A 17,419-nucleotide genomic window follows, 5' to 3' on the forward strand; every position below is an offset into this window, starting at 1 on the left:
AAGAAGCAGAAAGAAAGGTAAAAATTTTAAGCTCTTATTGATTTTTAGAATCAACTTTGCAACGTTGTCGACCTGTAAGTTTCCACTTTGATCTCGATTTTTTGTTGTTCGTTTCTGCTTGCATTCGATCGAACACTTGGTGTGTATATTTCTTACTGTAAGTAATCGTTTGTGAATCGGTTGGTTTGTGTGTGCTTGAGCAATACCCAAAGTTAAATTTTCTGTTTTTTTTTCTTCTTGGAACATTATAGGTTGCTCTGTTATTTAGTTGGGATGGACTTTTGTTTAAATTTTGATCATTGATTTTTAGTTTTCTTTGCAGGAACAGATGGAGACAGCACCAAAAGATCAAACACAAAACCCTCCTCAGAAACCAGCCATGGCTTCATGTAGGAGAAAGGTAAAGGAAGATGCCACTTTCTTTGAGGACGTCAAGGATCACATCGATGAGTTCATTCATGCCTCCATGGATGAACACAAGACCTGTTTCCAGAAGACCATCAGCAAGGTTCCCTCTTTCTCAACTCTCTCTCTCTCTTATCAGCTATAGCTATATTGTTTTGGTTCTCTAAAGAAAGAGTCTCGCTGCTGTTCTCTTAATATTTATCTATGTGACAAATCTTTATCCTGTCTGAGATGTATGATTTCTGGCTTCAAGCAATATGCTTTTGATTTGGTGAACATCTCTCTCTCTCCTAACTTGAAAAAGCTTTTGGGGATTGATTATCAGATGTTTGGATTATCCAAGGCTGTGGCTGAGAAGCAGGCTGAGGAAGCCAAGGGAGTCGAGAGTCAGTTGCCTCTTCAAACAACTGTTTCGGATTAAAGAATTTGGTTCCTTCTCATCCCAGTGCGCTTTGAAGATTCCACATGTCCTTTTCCTCTTGTTTATCAACGTCTTTCTTTTTTTTGTAAATCAACGTCTTGAGACCTTTCTATCTGACGGTGAATAATCTTTTGAGTTCGTGCTAATTTCCCTTACTAGTTCCCAAAATATAAATTTGCAAAAAACAGTGAAGCCCTTGGTGGATGATAAGTTCACGTCATAAGAATAAAATAAAATAAAAACCACATCCATAGATTTGCAAAAGAAAGAAACAAAGGGCAAGAAAATTCAACATCCAATAGTTTATCGCCTTAGATCTTCATCTCGATCAACCAAGCTGCTCAAATACATTTTCAAACTTAAACCTGTAAGCTGCAACATAAAAATAACATTCTACATAGATATTATAACAAAGAAAGTGATAAATGGTGCACCGGTAATCACAAAGGGGGCAAGGTTACTGACCTCAATGGAGTAGTGTCATCATCACTCATCAGAATGACACAGAGAGAGATCGTACAATGGTAGAAAACCATCGGAAGCAAGCACAAGACTAGAACACAAGATGGTCCCCCAAACCTCTCCTCCTTCCCTCCTTTCCAACCCGATCTCCGTGTACCAAATCTCCGTAGAACGCCTATCAAGGTTACACAAAATCGCAATTTTGCCACCATAACTCGCCATCTTAGAAACATCACAACGCTCAACGGAAAAATCTTCAAGACCCTTCACTGGCTCCAAACCCTGGAGACAGGATCAAACTCCCCATAACTATTCTCCAGATCAAAACTGTACATCTTGTCATCAATGACGCAAGAACCCACCCTCCACCGCGTGTTCAACAACAAGTCACTCTCCAAGCTTCCTTCTTTAGGATCGTAAACAAAGCTACTGTTTCGATCCATTATGCAGATCTTATCATCCATCGCGAAACTCCTGATCGTTTTCTCATACACCTCCTCCACGTTGTTATAAAGACCCCACGTCACAGTCTCCCAAGTCTGAGTCTTTAGATCAAAAGCCTCCACCCAGTTCGAAGACAGAGGGTCACACCCTCCCATCACATACAACTTCCCGTCCACGATCCCCGCGGCGGCGCATCCTCGTTCTTGCTTCATGCTAGGGAGGGAGCGACACGTGTAGACGGAACAGTCGACGACGAACGCAGTGGAGACGAAGCTGCCGTCGACGCATCCACCGAGGAAGTAAATCTCTGAACCGACGGCGACGGTAGAGATTCCCCAGTAAGGAACCGAAGGGAACGACGGAGCAGGAACCAAACGGTGTTTAACTACTGATCCGGACTCTTCTTGTCCGAAATTAGGTTCGATGAGATTGAGAGTGTACCATCGAAGGGTTTGCGTACAGTAAGGTCTAAGCGCGACGTAGAGGACGTGTTCTGTGCGGCGGAGTAACGACCGTTCTGCGTAGATCTGCGGAGAAGCGATGAGACGCCTCAGGGTTGTGGAGACCAGTGAAGCAGACGGGTAGTAACATCGGGGCACGCGTGCTAAGCAGCTCAGAGTTATTTCATCTGGAAGTTGTGACAGCGACGGTGGCGCATGATTATGCAATTTCTTCGGCGGTTCTTCGGCGTTAGAGTCAGAGGAACTTGTACGGGTTGAAAGTTGCATAACCGTCGCTGTCAAATGTCAACGGCGTAGCAAGGAAGAGAAGGGAGGAAGGGGTCTCGTATTTATATTTCATCTTTTAAATGGGCTTAGGCCCATGTATCGTTTATGAAACGCTTCCAAAAAATTAAAAATTTAAAACGTTATGTTTATGAAACCATACCGGTTATGAAACGTTATGAAAAATTGAAAACGGTTATGAAAAATTGAAAACGTTATGAAACGTTATGTTTAGGTAAACTTTAAGCCCTTGATATACATAGTGATATTTTGGTTGAGTGGTAGAACACTAGAACTAATAATGCATCCCACTCAGGATAAGATCTTCATCGTTCGGTTTAATTTTTTTCACCAAGGCAACGTCACACTCCACGTAGAGCTTTGACCATGTTAAAATTCAAACAATTCAAAAACACTTGTCGATAAGGTCACAAAGCTATTCATAAATAATATATAACAACTTCCAAAGATTTGTACCAGAAAGAAACAAGGGCAAGAAAATTCAACATCCAATAGTTTATAGCCTTAGATTTTCATCTCGAACACACCAGACCAGGCTGCTCCATTACGTTTTCAAAATGACACAGCTAGAGATCGTAAGACAACATATGCATCTTCCAAAGCCAGCACAAGACTAGAACACAAGATCGTCCCCCAAACCTCTCCTCCTTCCCTCCTTTCCAATTCAATCTCTGTATACCAAATCTCCGTCAAACGCTCTTGAAGGTTACACAAAATCACAAGTTTGCCACCATAATTCACCATTTTGGATCCTTCAGCCTTATCAGGAAGACCTTCAAGACCCTTCACTTCCCTCCAAACCCTCCCGACAGTATCAAACTCCCATATCGTATTCTTCCGACCAAACACATTCTCCCGACCAAACGAGTACAACTTGTCATCAATCACGCAAGAACCCACACTCCACTGTTTGTTCAACAACGGGTCCATCTCAAAACTCCCTTCTTTGGGATCGTAAAAAAAGCTATTCTTTCGATCCATGACGCAGATCTTATCGCCCATCACGAAACTCCTGATCATTTTCTCGTACACCTCCACGTTGTTGTACTCACTCTTCAGTCTCCCAAGTTTGAGTCTCTAGATCAAAAGCCTCCACCCAGTTCAAAGACCGAGGGTTACACCCTCCGATCACGTACAACTTCCCGTCCACGATTCCTGCGGCGGCGCAGCCGCGTTCTTGCTTCATGCTAGGGAGGAAGCGACACGTCTGCGATGGACAGTCGATGACAAACCCAATGGAGACGAACTTTTCGTCGACGCATCCACCGATAACATAAATCTCTGAACCGACGGTGACGATAGACATTCCCCAAGGAGGAACCGAAGGGAACGACGGGACAGGAACCAAACTGTGTTTAACTACTCCAGATTCTTGTTGTTGTCCGAAAGGTTTGAGATTGAGAGTGTACCATCGAGGGGTTTCTGTAACTTCAGATCTAAGCGCAACGTAAAGGACGTGCTCCGTCCGGCGAAGTAGTGACCTTTCTACGTAAATCTGCGGCGAAGCGATGAGACGCCTCAAGGTTGTGGACACCAGTGAGACCGACGGGTGGTAACATCGAGGCACGCGTGCTAAACAGATCAGAGATAATTCATCTGGAAGTAGCAAGAGCGAAGATGGCCTCGGACCATGCACTTTCTTCTTCTTCTTCTGTGGCGGTTTCTCGGCATTAGAGCCAGAGGAACTTGTAACAGTTAAAAGATGCATACCCGTTCGCTGTGAAATGTCAACCGCAGGAAAGATATGAAAAGATGGGGGCTGCTATTTATAATTAAATCGTTTAGGCCCATATCGTCTACGAAACGGTATATCTAGTCTTTTAAACGGTACCAGTATATTTTGTAGTTTTCTTAATTCCACATGGAAACACACATCTGTGAAAACATTGGAGTATTGGTTAACTTATTTGACGTTCATATTTATGTTAATTCTGAAGCTATATAAACATGACAAATGGTCCAATCTAACTCAGTTTTGCAAACATTGAATATCAATTTGTACTTCAGGTAGTTTGATGAATCTATGATCAGAAGTATTGTGTCATGTAAAAATAGCACTAAAGTTTGACTGATGTTAACTTGTTAGTTATCAAATGTGTATCTTCAACCATACAATAATGTCAATCAAATTGTTGTATATCTTGGGGTTGACTTTTGTGGGTGTGGGTGAAAATGCTGACTATAATACTATGTCACACTTGAACGTTGACTTTTTCTTGATTTCTCTCATAAATAGAGCCACGATTACTTATCTTTAGTCGATTTAATACGAGAAAATTGTAATTAAATTATATGTAGAGTCAAATCAATTATTATTCTAACTACTATTCTATCATTGATTTTAACATTTTTATAAAAATGGATAATATTTTTAAAATATTAAAAATGATATATATTGAGAGTTCGTTAAGCTGTCTTGGCGGGATCGTTGAGAGTCAAAAGACTCAAAACTAATCAAGACGATGTCGTATCCAAAATATAACCATAAATCTTGGGAACGACGTGCCAGCGGGTACTATAACGAAAGGATCCCATCTATCTCTTCTTTTTTTTTCACTTCTTACACTCTGTTGTCTGAACCGGCCGCTGTTCTTGACCAGTAATGAAGCTTTCTCTGTCCAGAACAGTTCCGTAACAAACTACTATATTAAAATATTATTATTCAAGTTAGTTTCGTATTTTTATTAAAGACTTTCCATCTTTCTCTCTCTAAATCTAGAGGAAAAAAAAAAGATGGAAGAGCGAGAGAGAAAGAAGAAAATGATTGGTAACCAACAATGAGTTTTGATTCTGTAAGTGCACAGAACATTAATTACCAGAAAGTCGCAGAGGGTACAGAGAAAAACAACATCTTTTTATCTCGTTGGTAAGAATCATAGAACGTCACCAAAAAAGAAACTTTCCTTTTTTACTTGATTCTGAGTGATGGCTTCTCCATAAATTGCAAAGATTCTTTCCAATAGAATCTTACGACTTGAAGGTTTTTAAGGGTCTTTAGATTTTCTCATCAGAGTTAAAGAGAAACAAAGATGGATCAGAAGAAGACAATCTTGCTTCTCTTCTTCTTCCTCCTCTTGTTGTTAGAGTCAACGTTTGAGCAACAGACAAGTTCTTCTCCGGTTGAGAAATCGGCGCTTTTGGTACTAAGGTCTTCTCTGGGGCTAAGAGGCAGAGATTGGCCTGTCAAAGGCGATCCTTGTCTGAACTGGAACGGCGTCAGATGTGATCAGAATGGTAGTGTAACTCATATCAACATTTCAGGGTTCAGAAGAACAAGGGTTGGCAATCAAAACCCTCAATTCTCTGTTGACTCGCTCGTCAGTCTCCCCCGTTTATCCTCTTTCAACGCCTCAAGGTTCTCTCTTCCAGGTCCAATCCCTGTTTTATTAGGATCGAGCCTGTTGACTTTGCAGGTGCTGGACCTTAGCTCCTGTTCAATCACAGGAACCATCCCTGAAAATTTGAGCGGGCTATCACGCCTCACGGTTCTTGATCTTTCCAATAACTCAATCCAAGGGAGCATTCCTCTGTCTCTTACATCTCTTCTGAACTTATCATTTCTTGATCTTTCCTCAAACTCTGTAGATGGTTTGATTCCTGCTAGTATTGGGGCACTCTCAAAGCTCCAACATCTGAATCTATCACATAACGCCTTGTCCTCCTCCATACCTCCATCACTTGGAGATATTTCTGCTTTAGTTGACCTTGATCTCAGCTTCAGCGACCTGTCTGGTTCGGTTCCATCAGAACTCAAAGAACTCAGAAACTTGCAGACACTTGTAGTTGCTGGAAACCGCCTTTCAGGATCCCTGCCTCCTGATCTATTTAGTTTCCTGAGTAAACTGCAGATCGTTGACTTCAGAGGTTGTGGCTTTACAGGTGTTTTACCTTCTACCTTATGGTCGTTACCAGACCTGAAGATTCTAGATATTTCTGGAAATCAATTCTCCAACGAGCTGCCTAACACCACTGTCAGTTTTGGTTCAACTGTTTCATTGCTAAACATATCCGGGAACATGTTTTACGGCAATCTCACACTTATACTGAGGAGGTTCCGGGTTGCTGATCTGACAAGAAACTATTTCCAAGGTAAGGTTCCTGACTTTGTGCCCATCAATGCTTCCTTGAGCAACAATTGTCTTCAGGGAACAATGAACCAGCGAGGATTGTCAGACTGCTCTTTGTTTTACTCCGGGAAGGGGTTAAGTTTCGACAATTTCGGACAGCAACCTGCACAGGGAAAGAAGCCTAAGTCTCCCTGGCTAAGCCACAGGACTATTGTTATAATTGCTGCAGTTGGAGGGTCTATTTTGGTTATGCTCATTCTCATATTGTTACCGATAACAGTGAACTTCTGTGTCCGTAGAAGAAACAGAACATCAACCAGTACACGTCCTAGAGGGAGAAACAACGGCGTAGGCCCATTGCCTCCTGATGAAACACTTCCCTCGGAAAGAGGAGGAGTCTCTGTAAACTATGCGAGCCTTGGAACGTCATTTACCTATCAACAGCTGGTCAACGCCACAAAGGAGTTCGGAGACGCGAACCTGATCAAGAAAGGAAGATCAGGTGATCTTTTCAAAGGAGTTCTAGAAAACGGAGTTCAGGTCGTTGTGAAAAGAATCAACTTGGAGTTGATGAAGAGCAACGAAGCGTATCTAACAGAATTGGATTTCTTCAGCCGGTTTGCTCATCCGAGAATAGTCCCATTCGTAGGCAAATGCTTAGAGAACACAACGCACAAGCTGCTGGTGTATAAGTACATGATGAACAGGGATTTGCCAAGCTCATTGTTCTACAAATCAAGTTCCCTTGTTGACGACGGATTGAAATCTCTAGACTGGATCACCAGGTTGAAAATAGCATTGGGAGCAGCAGAGGGACTTTCTTACCTGCATCATGACTGTTCACCATCTATCGTCCACAGGTATAAAAAAAAACATCATTCCTTTACATTCGCCAATGTGTTCATAGTGAAGCTGATTTATAACCAAATGTAACTGTGTGTGTGTTTTAAAAGAGATGTACAAGCAAGCAGCATTCTGCTGGATGATAAGTTTGAAGTAAGGCTAGGAAGCTTCAGCAAAGCTTGTCATCAAGAAAACAACGGCCGTCCAAAGAAAATCGCACGCTTGCTCAGCAGATTATCCCAGTAAGTCTCTCTCTCTCTCTCCACTTCAACACTGACTCACTGAGTCAGATTAATATTAAAACATCTAACAAGAAAAGCTTCTTTCTTTCTTCTCTCTTCAGGTCTTCTCAAGAAAGTGTTCCTGGTAAGAGTTCATCTTCAACTGTATTTACATTCTTAAAAAAATCTCAACCTTCTAACGATCTCTCTCTCTCTCTCAATCCACAGACTCTCCAGCAACAGCAACATGCGCATACGACGTCTACTGCTTCGGGAAGATACTACTGGAGCTAATCACAGGCAAAATCGGAATCAGCGGATGCGAAGAAGCACAATTCAAAAGAATCTTAGCAGAGATAATGCCGCACATATCGTCGCAAGAGAAAGAGCCAGTGACGAACATCCTAGACCAGTCCCTCCTCGTCGACGAAGACCTCTTGGAAGAAGTCTGGGCGATGGCGATCGTCGCCAGATCATGCCTAAACCCCAAACCGACGAGACGGCCGCTGATGAGACACGTGGTGCAGGCGCTGGAGAATCCGCTGAGAGTGGTGAGGGAAGACAGCAGCGAGTCGGAGAGGTTCCGCACGATTGGATCTTCGAGAGGATCGTCGAGCAGCGGGAGAATATTCGGGAGCTGGAGACAGAGCACTTCGGATCCTGTGGCGGCGGGAACGAGTAGCCTTCTGTCTCAGGCGGAGGGTTTAGCGAGATCTCAAGGAGTGATTGGATCGTCTACGCGGGGAAGTAGCCGTGGCGCCTCGAGTCGACGAAGTATGAAAGATGTATATCTATAAAAAAAAGAAACGAACTCACACACACACTGTATTTTTCTCACATTTTGTTTTTTTTTTCTTTTGTGGTTATGATTTGTTTATCTGGTTAATAAAATTCCCAGAAATTTATAATCAAACCCGACCAGTTTTGATTTGATGATAATCAAATTGGTTTTGCGTGGGGTAAGAATCCCAAAAGCTGTAAATTGTAATACCTCTGGGGCAATAAGCATGAAAATATAAAGTCTTCGACTCTTTGTAGTGGTGGGTGATAGTAAGCCCATTGGGCCGTAGGGTTTAGTGTTATGTTTCACACTGTCGTCGTCCATTTTCATTGTGTTTCCTCTTCCTTTCTTCCTGAGATTGATTCTTTCGTCCCAGAGATGGCATCGGTTTGCAGGTCAGCGCTGGTGAGTGGTTCCAGGAATTTAGTATCTAGATCCAGGACCGTAACTCAAAAGTATCTCAATCTTAAACCGACAACGACGACTTCAGCTCCTTTTGCTTCAGTGTCGCAATCCATCCCGCGGGCTTCAAGGTGAGCACTCAATTAATATTAGAGATATACCCAAACCATGTTTTGTGGGATTTTGTGTTTAATAAGAAACTTCTGTCAATGTGAATGTGAAGGGTTCTGTCGGCTTTGGGAAGCGTTGAAACGATGATTCCGCTTCACAGTGCGGTTGCTTCAGCTCGGCTCCGGTCAAGCATCGCTGCTGATTCCTCTTGTTGGAGCTTGCTTTCCGAGGGTAAATATTTCATCTCCCTTTTCTTGAAAGTGAATTTGTGTGATTTTATTGATTAGTAAGCTAGAATCTCGTTTCATGGAATAGAGGGTTGAAACTCTAAGATGGCAATCTTTTTAGTATGAAATGGGATTTAATAGATGATATGGTTCAATAAGTAAAAGTATGAAAACTTTGTCAGACTTTTCAAGGAAGGAATTGTTTTACTTAAATCATATTTTTGTTGAGATTTATGTTTGGTCTTAGGTTCTTTATGTGCTTGTCTTATGTCTTAAAGCTTTGCTTTTCTGACGTGTATTCTTCTACTCAATCCGACAGGATTTGCCACTCCTTTGTGACCCCCGGCCCGGTCTGCTGGAATCTATCTATATAAGGCGAAAAAATAATCAAAAATTATTAGGACTTGCTTTCAGACAATGAATGAACAAGGATACTACTTTCTTCTAGTTTGAACTCTTTCGTCGTTGTATTTGTTATAGTTCACAAAGACTTGATGCTTCAGAGTTCTACTTATCTTTCTGTTGCTATTTGTTGTTATCCACACATTTTGGGGCTTTTTCTGCGTTACAATTCAGCTTCTCCTCTCTTCTCATTAGCACTAGTATTGACTCTTGATCGTGAAGCGTCCGTTGGGTGATACTAGTTATTGTACTGCTCAAGACTACTACTACTTGATGCTGCCAGTTATAGACCGATTGAACCGGTTTAGGACCATATCTATATTATTAAAAGAGAAGTACACATATAAAATACCCTTTAGTTTTCAGTGTTATTTACACTTCCATGCCACTGACATTAAATAATGTTTCCTATTTTAATGTTGTCTTTTCCACTTTAATTAATGTGTTTTCCAAAATTAAATTTGAATTAAATACACAGTTAAATTATATTTCATATTTTAATGCTTTGTCTTTTCCACTTACATTAATTAATGTGTTTTCTAAAATTAAATTTGAATTAAATACATTTCATTAACTTCTCAATTAAAACAATGTCAAATTAAAAAAATACATTTTATTGGACAAACAATTCATGGAAATTATAATATCAACTCTTCATTGAACAAATCTGAACGAAAAAGTATTACCAAAGTTGAACCGAAACTAGATAATATCCAAACGGATTTACCATTTTGGTATCTAGAGAACCATAACTAAACCTTATTCGAACGAAATATTATGGATATCTGAATGTATTTAAATCATATTTATATACTTCAATATGTTACTATTTTTCGAGTTAATATCCAACTATTTTAAGTTGATTTAAAATATAAAAAATAGTCAAAAGTAAACATCTAAACTAGATAAACAATAATCAAAACACCAAAAAAACTTAAAATATATATATATATATATTTATATATAAAATATATTTATTCTTCATCTAAATATTCAAGTTAAATTTATTTTAATTTTTAATTTAGGTACTTTAGCTTAAATTACTCAAATTTACATGTTATTTTTTTAGATTTAAGAATATTTAAACATATATAAATTTTAAAAATTTAAAAATAATTTAAACGGGTTATCAAACCCGCAAAGATCAAAATCAAACCTCAACCAAAGTTTATAAATACCCGAATAGAGTTAGAATCTTTAAACTCGAAAATCTCAAACCCGAATAAATTTTAACTGAATTCGAGTGGATATCCAAATACTTATCCCTAGCTTAGTCAATATAAAACGATCAAATATTATAAATATACTATTTAGTATAAATAAATAAAAATTAAAACTGAAAATTAATACCCGTGCAGTCGCACGGGTCAAGATCTAGTTGTTTTTACTTCCCAACCCAAGTGTTATCTTAAATATCTCAAATCATTAATCATCATTTTATAAGCCTTATAAGTTATAGGCTTATAGCCAACAAATTAAACGTCTAACGAACATAATCAAACTGAAAACCCTACCAACCAATAATTTTGAATCCGAACTTGCTTGCAGTCTACTCCAACATCTGCTTATTAGTAATAATGATGTAAGCATAATTTGATTACTACGTTTTCTGGTCCACCAACTATGTAACTACAGTATTGTTACACTAGAAAACAGAAAAAAATGTACCAGAAATATACGATACGCCCACACTCACCAGACAAACTGACAGATCGTCCAACGCTAGTTTCGCCAGCCTTTGTGTTTAAATTACCAACGGGGAATGATAACTAGTAAGCAACTGTGCTTAATGAAAATTACTAGCTACATTTTATTACTAAGGGGGAAAAAAACTACATATACAACATGTGTGTGTATGCCTATATAATAGCTCATGTTCTTGATGTAAGAACTCGAACGAGATATAACAAAAAGAATTTAGAATACCTGGCTAGCTAAAGGATAAGCAATATGGGGAATTGTGGACTAAAGCCAAAAGTTTTGTCGGAAACTGGAGCTCCGGCGCCAGAGGAGCTTGAGATTTCACTTCTTGAAGATCAGAAGATCGACGCTGCAAAATCTCTTATCAACCTGTTCCTTCAAGTAAGTCAACTAAACTTTCCAAACGAAAACATATAATGTGGTAGCTTTTGGGATGTTAGATTCTTAATTTTATCAATCTTTTATATAATCTTTTGTGGTTTTTTGGTTAATATATAGGACAAGGCAGATAAGACTATGAAAGAGGACGAGAAGATAACACCGGAAAAGATACCGGTTACTGAAGTTCTGAAAACAGCTCTGGCTGAGGCAGAGTCTCCAGTTACAGAAAAGACAAAAATTCCAGTGACGGGCCCAAAATCTCCTGCTGATGATCTGAAGGTTGTGAAGGAAGAGGCCGTTCATGGCCAGAAAGTGATCGATGATGCGACTGTGAAAGAAAGAGAAACAGAGGCGAAGCCAGAGGAAGTCAGAGGAGAAGCACAAGCGCAGTGAAATAAGCCCAAAACTTTTACAAGCTAGTTTCTGCGTTTGCGGTCTTGATCCCAATACGCTTTTCTTTTTGTTTAGCTTATGTTTGTTCTTGATTCTCAAATGCAAACGCTTGGTTTCATTACATGAAATGCAACGTCATATCTCATTTACACGATTCGTCAACAAAAATATTGTCAGTGAAAGATGCTTTAAAAGCTAGTTCATGCGTCTTGATGATAGCAAACGCTTGTTTTGGATTTTTGTTTACTTGCAAGTTAGTTCTCATACCGAACCGCAAACACTGGATTTATCACATGAATTTGTCACGCCATATTTCCTAACACACTGATAGTGATCACTATTTCATTTGAAACGCTAGTTTCTCTGTTTTGCGTCTCAAAACTGCATGGGTCGATGGGCCCTGTACAACACTTTACAAACGCAGCATAGCTGGGCCCATAGCATCAAAGTTTTCAAATATGGAAGACTTTACTGGGATGGGCCTTATAGATTGAACGTGGGGGGGGGGGGGGAGGGTAAAGACCCGGACACGAAGACTTCTTCGGATCCGAATTCTATGCATTTAATTGGGCGACAACTACTAACCCTTTAAAGAGGCCACCAAACTCTCTAGCCTTCAACCTATCAATTTATACATGTCCTGAACAGCCAATACCATGTATACACGTATCCATAGTTTGTTGTAGTTATAAACGCGGCCACTACTTCTAACCACTACCGGTTCATGAGCGACATAAATGATACTACCAGGAAAGCATATTATTATTTAGAAAAAAATTACTAATGTTTTAGTGAAATAAATAGATTGCATAGTAGCGTCTTACGAATCAAACGGAGATCCTTGTATAATTAAACCATGTTCTATTTTTATTTGTTACTAAGGATTGTTTAGCTTCGGATATCTCACAAAATAGCATATTATTTATACATACAATGAAATAAAATAACTATCCTAATTTCATGCAATGTGATTTTTTTTATTAAAAAAAAGTAGAGGAAACAAATATATACAGTTTCTTAATATGTGATGAAAGCAATAAAAGAGTTATTAATAGCTCGAACTACTTTCCTCTCCTCTGTGAGTGCCCATATATGCACCACTCTCTTGAGATAACCACACAACATAAACCACTCAGACAAAAGAGAAACAAATGGCGAAATCTCCAGAGACAGAGCATCCGAACAAAGCCTTTGGCTGGGCTGCCAAAGACAAATCTGGTCTACTCTCTCCTTTCCATTTCTCCAGAAGGTTCTAATGATCAGTCAATCTATTGCTTTCATTTACAGAGTTCTTTTTTTGTCTCATAAAAAGTTTGTTTATGATATAGTTTGATGCTTACTCTGCAGAGACAATGGTGACAATGATGTGACAGTGAAAATCTTGTATTGTGGAGTGTGCCACACTGATTTGCATACCATCAAAAACGACTGGGGTTTCTCCTATTATCCTGTAGTTCCAGGGTAATTAAAACACAAACAAAAACAACTTATACAAATAATCTCGTACTTTATCAAATAAACACTGATATATATATATTTATATATATATATATAATAAAACATTATTATATATGACTCAGGCATGAAATAGTTGGAATAGCTACAAAAGTTGGCAAAAACGTGACTAAATTCAGAGAAGGAGACCGTGTAGGAGTAGGAGTGATCACTGGTTCTTGCCAGTCTTGCGAATCTTGTAACCAAGATCTTGAAAACTACTGTCCCCAAATGTCTTTCACCTACAACTCCATTGGATCTGATGGAACCAAGACCTACGGTGGATACTCAGAGTCCATTGTGGTCGACCAACGGTTTGTTTTGCAGTTTCCCGAGGGATTACCTAGCGATTCCGGTGCTCCCTTGCTGTGTGCTGGCATCACTGTGTATAGTCCAATGAAGTATTATGGCATGACCGAGCCAGGGAAGCATTTGGGTGTGGCTGGACTTGGTGGGCTTGGTCATGTTGCTGTCAAGATTGGTAAAGCCTTTGGTTTGAAAGTCACTGTGATTAGTTCTTCTCCTAGTAAAGAAGACGAAGCCATTAATCAACTTGGTGCTGATTCATTCCTTGTCTCATCTGATCCTCAGAAGATGAAGGTAACAAATAGTTCTCTTTAACCTATGGTTTTGGTCCGAACCGGTTTAACTTATTTTTTATTTGTGTGGAAATTTTAGGCTGCAATAGGAACAATGGACTATATTATCGATACGGTATCAGCAGTACATGCTCTGTTTCCATTACTCGGTTTACTCAAAGTCAATGGAAAGCTCGTCACCTTAGGGTTACCTGAGAAGCCTCTTGAGCTACCAATCTTCCCTCTTGTTCTCGGTAAAGAAAACCCTAGAAACTTTTTCCACACACTTTTCTTTCTTGTTGTACAAGTTAACCCTGCCTTAGTTATTGTTGTTTATAGGAAGGAAAATGGTGGGAGGAAGTGACATTGGAGGGATGAAGGAGACACAAGAGATGCTTGAGTTCTGCGCTAAGCATAACATAACGGCAGATATTGAGCTGATCAAGATGGATAAGATTAACACTGCAATGGAGAGGCTTGCTAAGTCTGATGTTAGGTACAGGTTTGTGATCGACGTGGCTAACTCCTTGACCCATCCCTGAATTAGCCGAATCTAAGAGTTGACCATGGAGGAATATGTATCTCCCTTCTGTTGTGTTCGTGTTATCTTTGTTTTCTACTATTTATGTTTTAGTGAACTGGTTTCTTCTGAAACAAGTTACCTTAAGTTGTCAGAGAACTTCTCTCTGTTTTTCTTTTCATGATATAATAAGTCTTTCTGATTAGAGAAAACTATTGAAAAATCTTTTATTTGGTAATAGTTAAATGGACCATCTAAAACAAAACATTAGCATTAATTAATATGCAATCATAATCAAGCTTTATTGGGAGAAGCAGCAGGAGAAGAGTCACTAGAGTTTGGATCCTGGCAAAAGCCACGGAGGACGTTAGCTTCTTCAGACGTAAATCCGAGAGAAGTGAGCATCGCAGGCCAGCAGTTGGTCGTGATGACGTCGACGGCTTTGCAACAACTAACACCGAGTTTGGTTTCACCGTTTAGGAAGAAGAGAACGATCTCGTCAGTGCATGATTTAAGCTCGTACAATGCGTTCCAACAATCCATTAGTCCTCCGCTTTGCTGGAGCCTCGCCGCTATGTTGCTTGACTCCGATGAAAGATCTCTGCATGAGACGGTGGTGTTTTGGAGGATGCCAAGAATTGCCACGGTGGCGAAGAGGAAAGTGGTGTTTGAAGCCATTCTTTTTTTATTTTACTGTGGCTTTGTTTTTTTCTTTTGTAAGTTTCGTGGTTGTGTGATCAGAATGGCTAGTGATGGTTCGAATTTATACTGATTTTTTCGGGTTAGTGGGTGATTAAGAGGTTTATTAGTGGGGGCTGATCTAGAGTAAATGATTGATAGTAATTAAATCAGGATTAGTGAAGCGTTAACAGATGAGTAACGGAGGGTGGATACAAAAGGTTTCTTTGTATCAAAAATGATTGCCTTGCAAAGAGCCTTACCACAAAAGTGGCTGTAGTTTAGTGGTGAGAATTCCACGTTGTGGCCGTGGAGACCTGGGCTCGAATCCCAGCAGCCACACACTTTATTAGTTTTGAGTACGTAACATATACGGTACATATATATACTTAATTTTTTAATTAACCACTCTTTTAACAGGTTTTAGTGAAAGCCCACTATACATTGCAATGTAATTAAGCTAAACTTGGGGCACAAGGCCCCTTAAGACTTGCAGCTTTCTACAAAAAAATTTAAAATCGGTACATCTCTGCCGTTGATCGTGTGAGTAAGAAGAAAACCCTAATAATAATTATTATCGGGGACGCCTCCTCTCTTCTTACATAAATACTTGTCATCCTCCCCGTTGTCTCCAATACCTAAAAACAAACTTAGTTTCATCTCAACAGTTCTCTGTAGTTCTTGTGTTTTGCTTTCTTGTCCTATAATCCGTTTTGAGCTAGGGGGGGAGTTAATGATGATAATTGGAAAGGCTTGTTTCTCAAGAAAACATTCGCAGTGGCCGCCTAAGAGCTTTCGCCTTTCGCCAGGCTTGAGAGTTAATGCTGTTCATATCCTTCCTTGGATGTCTGAAACTCTATATTAATATTAGCTTTATTGAGTCTAATAAGTTTGTTTGTTTTCTATATGGTTCTTTAGATTTTTGGTCCTCATGTCTGTTCTAGCTGAATTTGATATTGCCACACATGTTAATTCATCTGTTGTTTCACTTTGTCAGCTGTCTCAATTGGTTAAATTTGGGTCGATGACGATAGACGTTAAGGCTTGTTTCTCAAAAACATTCGCAGTGGCCGCCTAATGCTTTCGCCTTTCGCCGGGCTTGAGAGCTTATGATGTTTTTTTTATCCTTCCTTGGATGTCTGAGACCCTCCATTACGAGTCTGTTTTATTTAAATTGTTTAATCATTTTATCTTTGTTGTTTATATGGTTTTGTGATCGGTTGATGAGGATATACATCAAGGCTTGTTTCTCAAAAGAACATTCGCAGTGGCCGCCCAAGAGCTTTCGCCTTTCGCCAGGCTTGAGAGCTAATGCTGTTATTATCCTTCCTTGGATGTCTGAGACCGATGCAATCACTTCAATTTTTTTTTATTTTTTGAAGTTCTTTACTATTAAAGATCTGTGATGATAATTGGTAAGGCTTGTTTCTCAAAACATTCGCAGTGGCCGCCTAAAGCTTTCGCCTTTCGCCGGGCTTGAGAGCTAATGCAGCTTTTATCCTTCCTTGGATGTCTGAGATCTTTCATTTACTCTTTTGTACAGTTTATTTGATTTGGTTTTGGTTATTGTGTATTTTCTTCTTTGTTGTTGTTTTGGCTTTGGGATTTCACTTTCTTTGGTAAGGAAGGTTTAAACCAAAAAAAAAAGGTTTAAACTAACCTACAAGTGGTTCTTGGCATGCTCATTGCGATCTATTGATCTGGTATGGTAAGTGTCTTCTAAACCGGGAGCTAAAGAGCGTCGTAGCCTCTCCATTCCCATAACCAAGGCACATAAACTCAACGGTTTATCTGAGACAAGTCTAATGAAAAGGTCTAAAAGAAAACAAGTGATCGCATTGACATAGAAACAAAACAAGAAACTCAGATACACAACAGGTAGAAAGTATCAGATGGGGTCTCTAAAGTTATTGTTTCCTGAACGGTCATGACCATAAGGACCCATGGTTAAGAATAAAAGTAATTAAGTGAAAGTTTCTTTTCGTTAACTGTAACACCATGCATTCACAAGTATACTTGTGTACTCTATGGTACCTCTATAACTAACTTACGGTATGAGATACTAGTGTTGTTTTACAACTCTGTTAGTCGTTAAAATCTTTACTCTGTTAAATTACATTTTAATTGCTAATATATTTATAT

General features: G+C 39.4%; 6 protein-coding genes, 5 non-coding genes and 2 pseudogenes across 12 annotated transcripts; 10 read left to right on the top strand and 3 right to left on the bottom strand.

The window, feature by feature from the left end:
• Positions 1-972, top strand: LOC130494320 (uncharacterized). 2 transcript variants are annotated; one of them, XM_057010656.1, is made up of 3 exons: positions 1-74; positions 323-508; positions 731-972. In XM_057010656.1, the coding sequence occupies exons 2-3, from the start codon at positions 329-331 to the stop codon at positions 824-826; spliced, it is 276 nt and encodes a 91-aa protein (XP_056866636.1). In that variant the 5' UTR covers positions 1-74; positions 323-328; the 3' UTR covers positions 827-972. The 2 variants fall into 2 exon arrangements, with proteins under 2 accessions (XP_056866636.1, XP_056866635.1); XM_057010655.1 differs by having other exon boundaries at positions 7-17.
• Positions 973-996: 24 nt separating this feature from the next.
• Positions 997-2,505, bottom strand: LOC130494439 (F-box/kelch-repeat protein At4g39240-like; annotated as a pseudogene).
• A 438-nt stretch (positions 2,506-2,943) lies between these two features.
• LOC130512673 (F-box/kelch-repeat protein At4g39240-like) lies at positions 2,944-4,195 on the bottom strand (annotated as a pseudogene).
• Positions 4,196-5,371: 1,176 nt separating this feature from the next.
• Positions 5,372-8,522, top strand: LOC130495145 (probable LRR receptor-like serine/threonine-protein kinase At2g16250). Its single transcript, XM_056986302.1, has 4 exons — positions 5,372-7,405; positions 7,499-7,630; positions 7,732-7,754; positions 7,838-8,522. The coding sequence occupies exons 1-4, from the start codon at positions 5,508-5,510 to the stop codon at positions 8,404-8,406; spliced, it is 2,622 nt and encodes an 873-aa protein (XP_056842282.1). The 5' UTR covers positions 5,372-5,507; the 3' UTR covers positions 8,407-8,522.
• A 190-nt stretch (positions 8,523-8,712) lies between these two features.
• LOC108848262 (protein NONRESPONDING TO OXYLIPINS 2, mitochondrial) lies at positions 8,713-9,716 on the top strand. Its single transcript, XM_018621583.2, has 3 exons — positions 8,713-8,923; positions 9,016-9,134; positions 9,450-9,716. The coding sequence occupies exons 1-3, from the start codon at positions 8,769-8,771 to the stop codon at positions 9,467-9,469; spliced, it is 294 nt and encodes a 97-aa protein (XP_018477085.1). The 5' UTR covers positions 8,713-8,768; the 3' UTR covers positions 9,470-9,716.
• Positions 9,717-11,342: 1,626 nt separating this feature from the next.
• On the top strand, positions 11,343-12,271 carry LOC108852367 (uncharacterized). Its single transcript, XM_018625863.2, has 2 exons — positions 11,343-11,614; positions 11,732-12,271. Exons 1-2 carry the CDS (start codon positions 11,483-11,485, stop codon positions 12,005-12,007), a joined length of 408 nt encoding a protein of 135 aa, XP_018481365.2. The 5' UTR covers positions 11,343-11,482; the 3' UTR covers positions 12,008-12,271.
• An 825-nt stretch (positions 12,272-13,096) lies between these two features.
• LOC108854371 (probable cinnamyl alcohol dehydrogenase 9) lies at positions 13,097-14,824 on the top strand. Its single transcript, XM_018627908.2, is given in 6 exon segments — positions 13,097-13,256; positions 13,355-13,468; positions 13,588-14,101; positions 14,180-14,333; positions 14,419-14,608; positions 14,610-14,824. Coding segments are annotated over 6 exon segments (1,104 nt in total). The 5' UTR covers positions 13,097-13,158; the 3' UTR covers positions 14,644-14,824.
• Positions 14,825-14,893: 69 nt separating this feature from the next.
• On the bottom strand, positions 14,894-15,472 carry LOC130495089 (egg cell-secreted protein 1.4-like). Its single transcript, XM_056986139.1, has one exon. The coding sequence runs from the start codon at positions 15,275-15,277 to the stop codon at positions 14,894-14,896; it is 384 nt and encodes a 127-aa protein (XP_056842119.1). The 5' UTR covers positions 15,278-15,472.
• A 75-nt stretch (positions 15,473-15,547) lies between these two features.
• On the top strand, positions 15,548-15,619 carry TRNAH-GUG (transfer RNA histidin (anticodon GUG)). The gene has a single exon. It is a non-coding gene; the product is annotated as a tRNA-His (tRNA).
• Positions 15,620-16,005: 386 nt separating this feature from the next.
• Positions 16,006-16,133, top strand: LOC130495398 (small nucleolar RNA SNORD14). The gene has a single exon (XR_008934669.1). It is a non-coding gene; the product is annotated as a small nucleolar RNA SNORD14 (small nucleolar RNA).
• Positions 16,134-16,296: 163 nt separating this feature from the next.
• On the top strand, positions 16,297-16,424 carry LOC130495399 (small nucleolar RNA SNORD14). The gene has a single exon (XR_008934670.1). It is a non-coding gene; the product is annotated as a small nucleolar RNA SNORD14 (small nucleolar RNA).
• Positions 16,425-16,495: 71 nt separating this feature from the next.
• On the top strand, positions 16,496-16,623 carry LOC130495400 (small nucleolar RNA SNORD14). Its single transcript, XR_008934671.1, has one exon. It is a non-coding gene; the product is annotated as a small nucleolar RNA SNORD14 (small nucleolar RNA).
• A 51-nt stretch (positions 16,624-16,674) lies between these two features.
• LOC130495397 (small nucleolar RNA SNORD14) lies at positions 16,675-16,798 on the top strand. Its single transcript, XR_008934668.1, has one exon. It is a non-coding gene; the product is annotated as a small nucleolar RNA SNORD14 (small nucleolar RNA).
• The last annotated feature ends 621 nt before the right edge of the window (positions 16,799-17,419 follow it).

Source organism: Raphanus sativus, chromosome 5 (assembly GCF_000801105.2).
Source record: "Raphanus sativus cultivar WK10039 chromosome 5, ASM80110v3, whole genome shotgun sequence".
NCBI lineage: Eukaryota > Viridiplantae > Streptophyta > Magnoliopsida > Brassicales > Brassicaceae > Raphanus > Raphanus sativus.

What these genes read in the sequence shown, in the direction of transcription:
- LOC108848262 (XM_018621583.2), top strand. Translation starts at nt 8,769, where the DNA reads ATGGCATCGGTTTGCAGGTCAGCGCTGGTGAGTGGTTCCAGGAATTTA. An exon ending in TCCATCCCGCGGGCTTCAAG is followed by an intron (nt 8,924 to 9,015) that starts GTGAGCACTCAA and finishes GTGAATGTGAAG; the next exon opens with GGTTCTGTCGGCTTTGGGAA. An exon ending in TTGGAGCTTGCTTTCCGAGG is followed by an intron (nt 9,135 to 9,449) that starts GTAAATATTTCA and finishes TCAATCCGACAG; the next exon opens with GATTTGCCACTCCTTTGTGA.
- LOC130494320 (XM_057010656.1), top strand. Translation starts at nt 329, where the DNA reads ATGGAGACAGCACCAAAAGATCAAACACAAAACCCTCCTCAGAAACCA. An exon ending in TCCAGAAGACCATCAGCAAG is followed by an intron (nt 509 to 730) that starts GTTCCCTCTTTC and finishes ATTGATTATCAG; the next exon opens with ATGTTTGGATTATCCAAGGC.
- LOC130495089 (XM_056986139.1), bottom strand. Translation starts at nt 15,277, where the DNA reads ATGGCTTCAAACACCACTTTCCTCTTCGCCACCGTGGCAATTCTTGGC.
- LOC130495145 (XM_056986302.1), top strand. Translation starts at nt 5,508, where the DNA reads ATGGATCAGAAGAAGACAATCTTGCTTCTCTTCTTCTTCCTCCTCTTG. An exon ending in TTGCTCAGCAGATTATCCCA is followed by an intron (nt 7,631 to 7,731) that starts GTAAGTCTCTCT and finishes TTCTCTCTTCAG; the next exon opens with GTCTTCTCAAGAAAGTGTTC. An exon ending in TTCTCAAGAAAGTGTTCCTG is followed by an intron (nt 7,755 to 7,837) that starts GTAAGAGTTCAT and finishes CTCAATCCACAG; the next exon opens with ACTCTCCAGCAACAGCAACA.
- LOC108852367 (XM_018625863.2), top strand. Translation starts at nt 11,483, where the DNA reads ATGGGGAATTGTGGACTAAAGCCAAAAGTTTTGTCGGAAACTGGAGCT. An exon ending in TTATCAACCTGTTCCTTCAA is followed by an intron (nt 11,615 to 11,731) that starts GTAAGTCAACTA and finishes GTTAATATATAG; the next exon opens with GACAAGGCAGATAAGACTAT.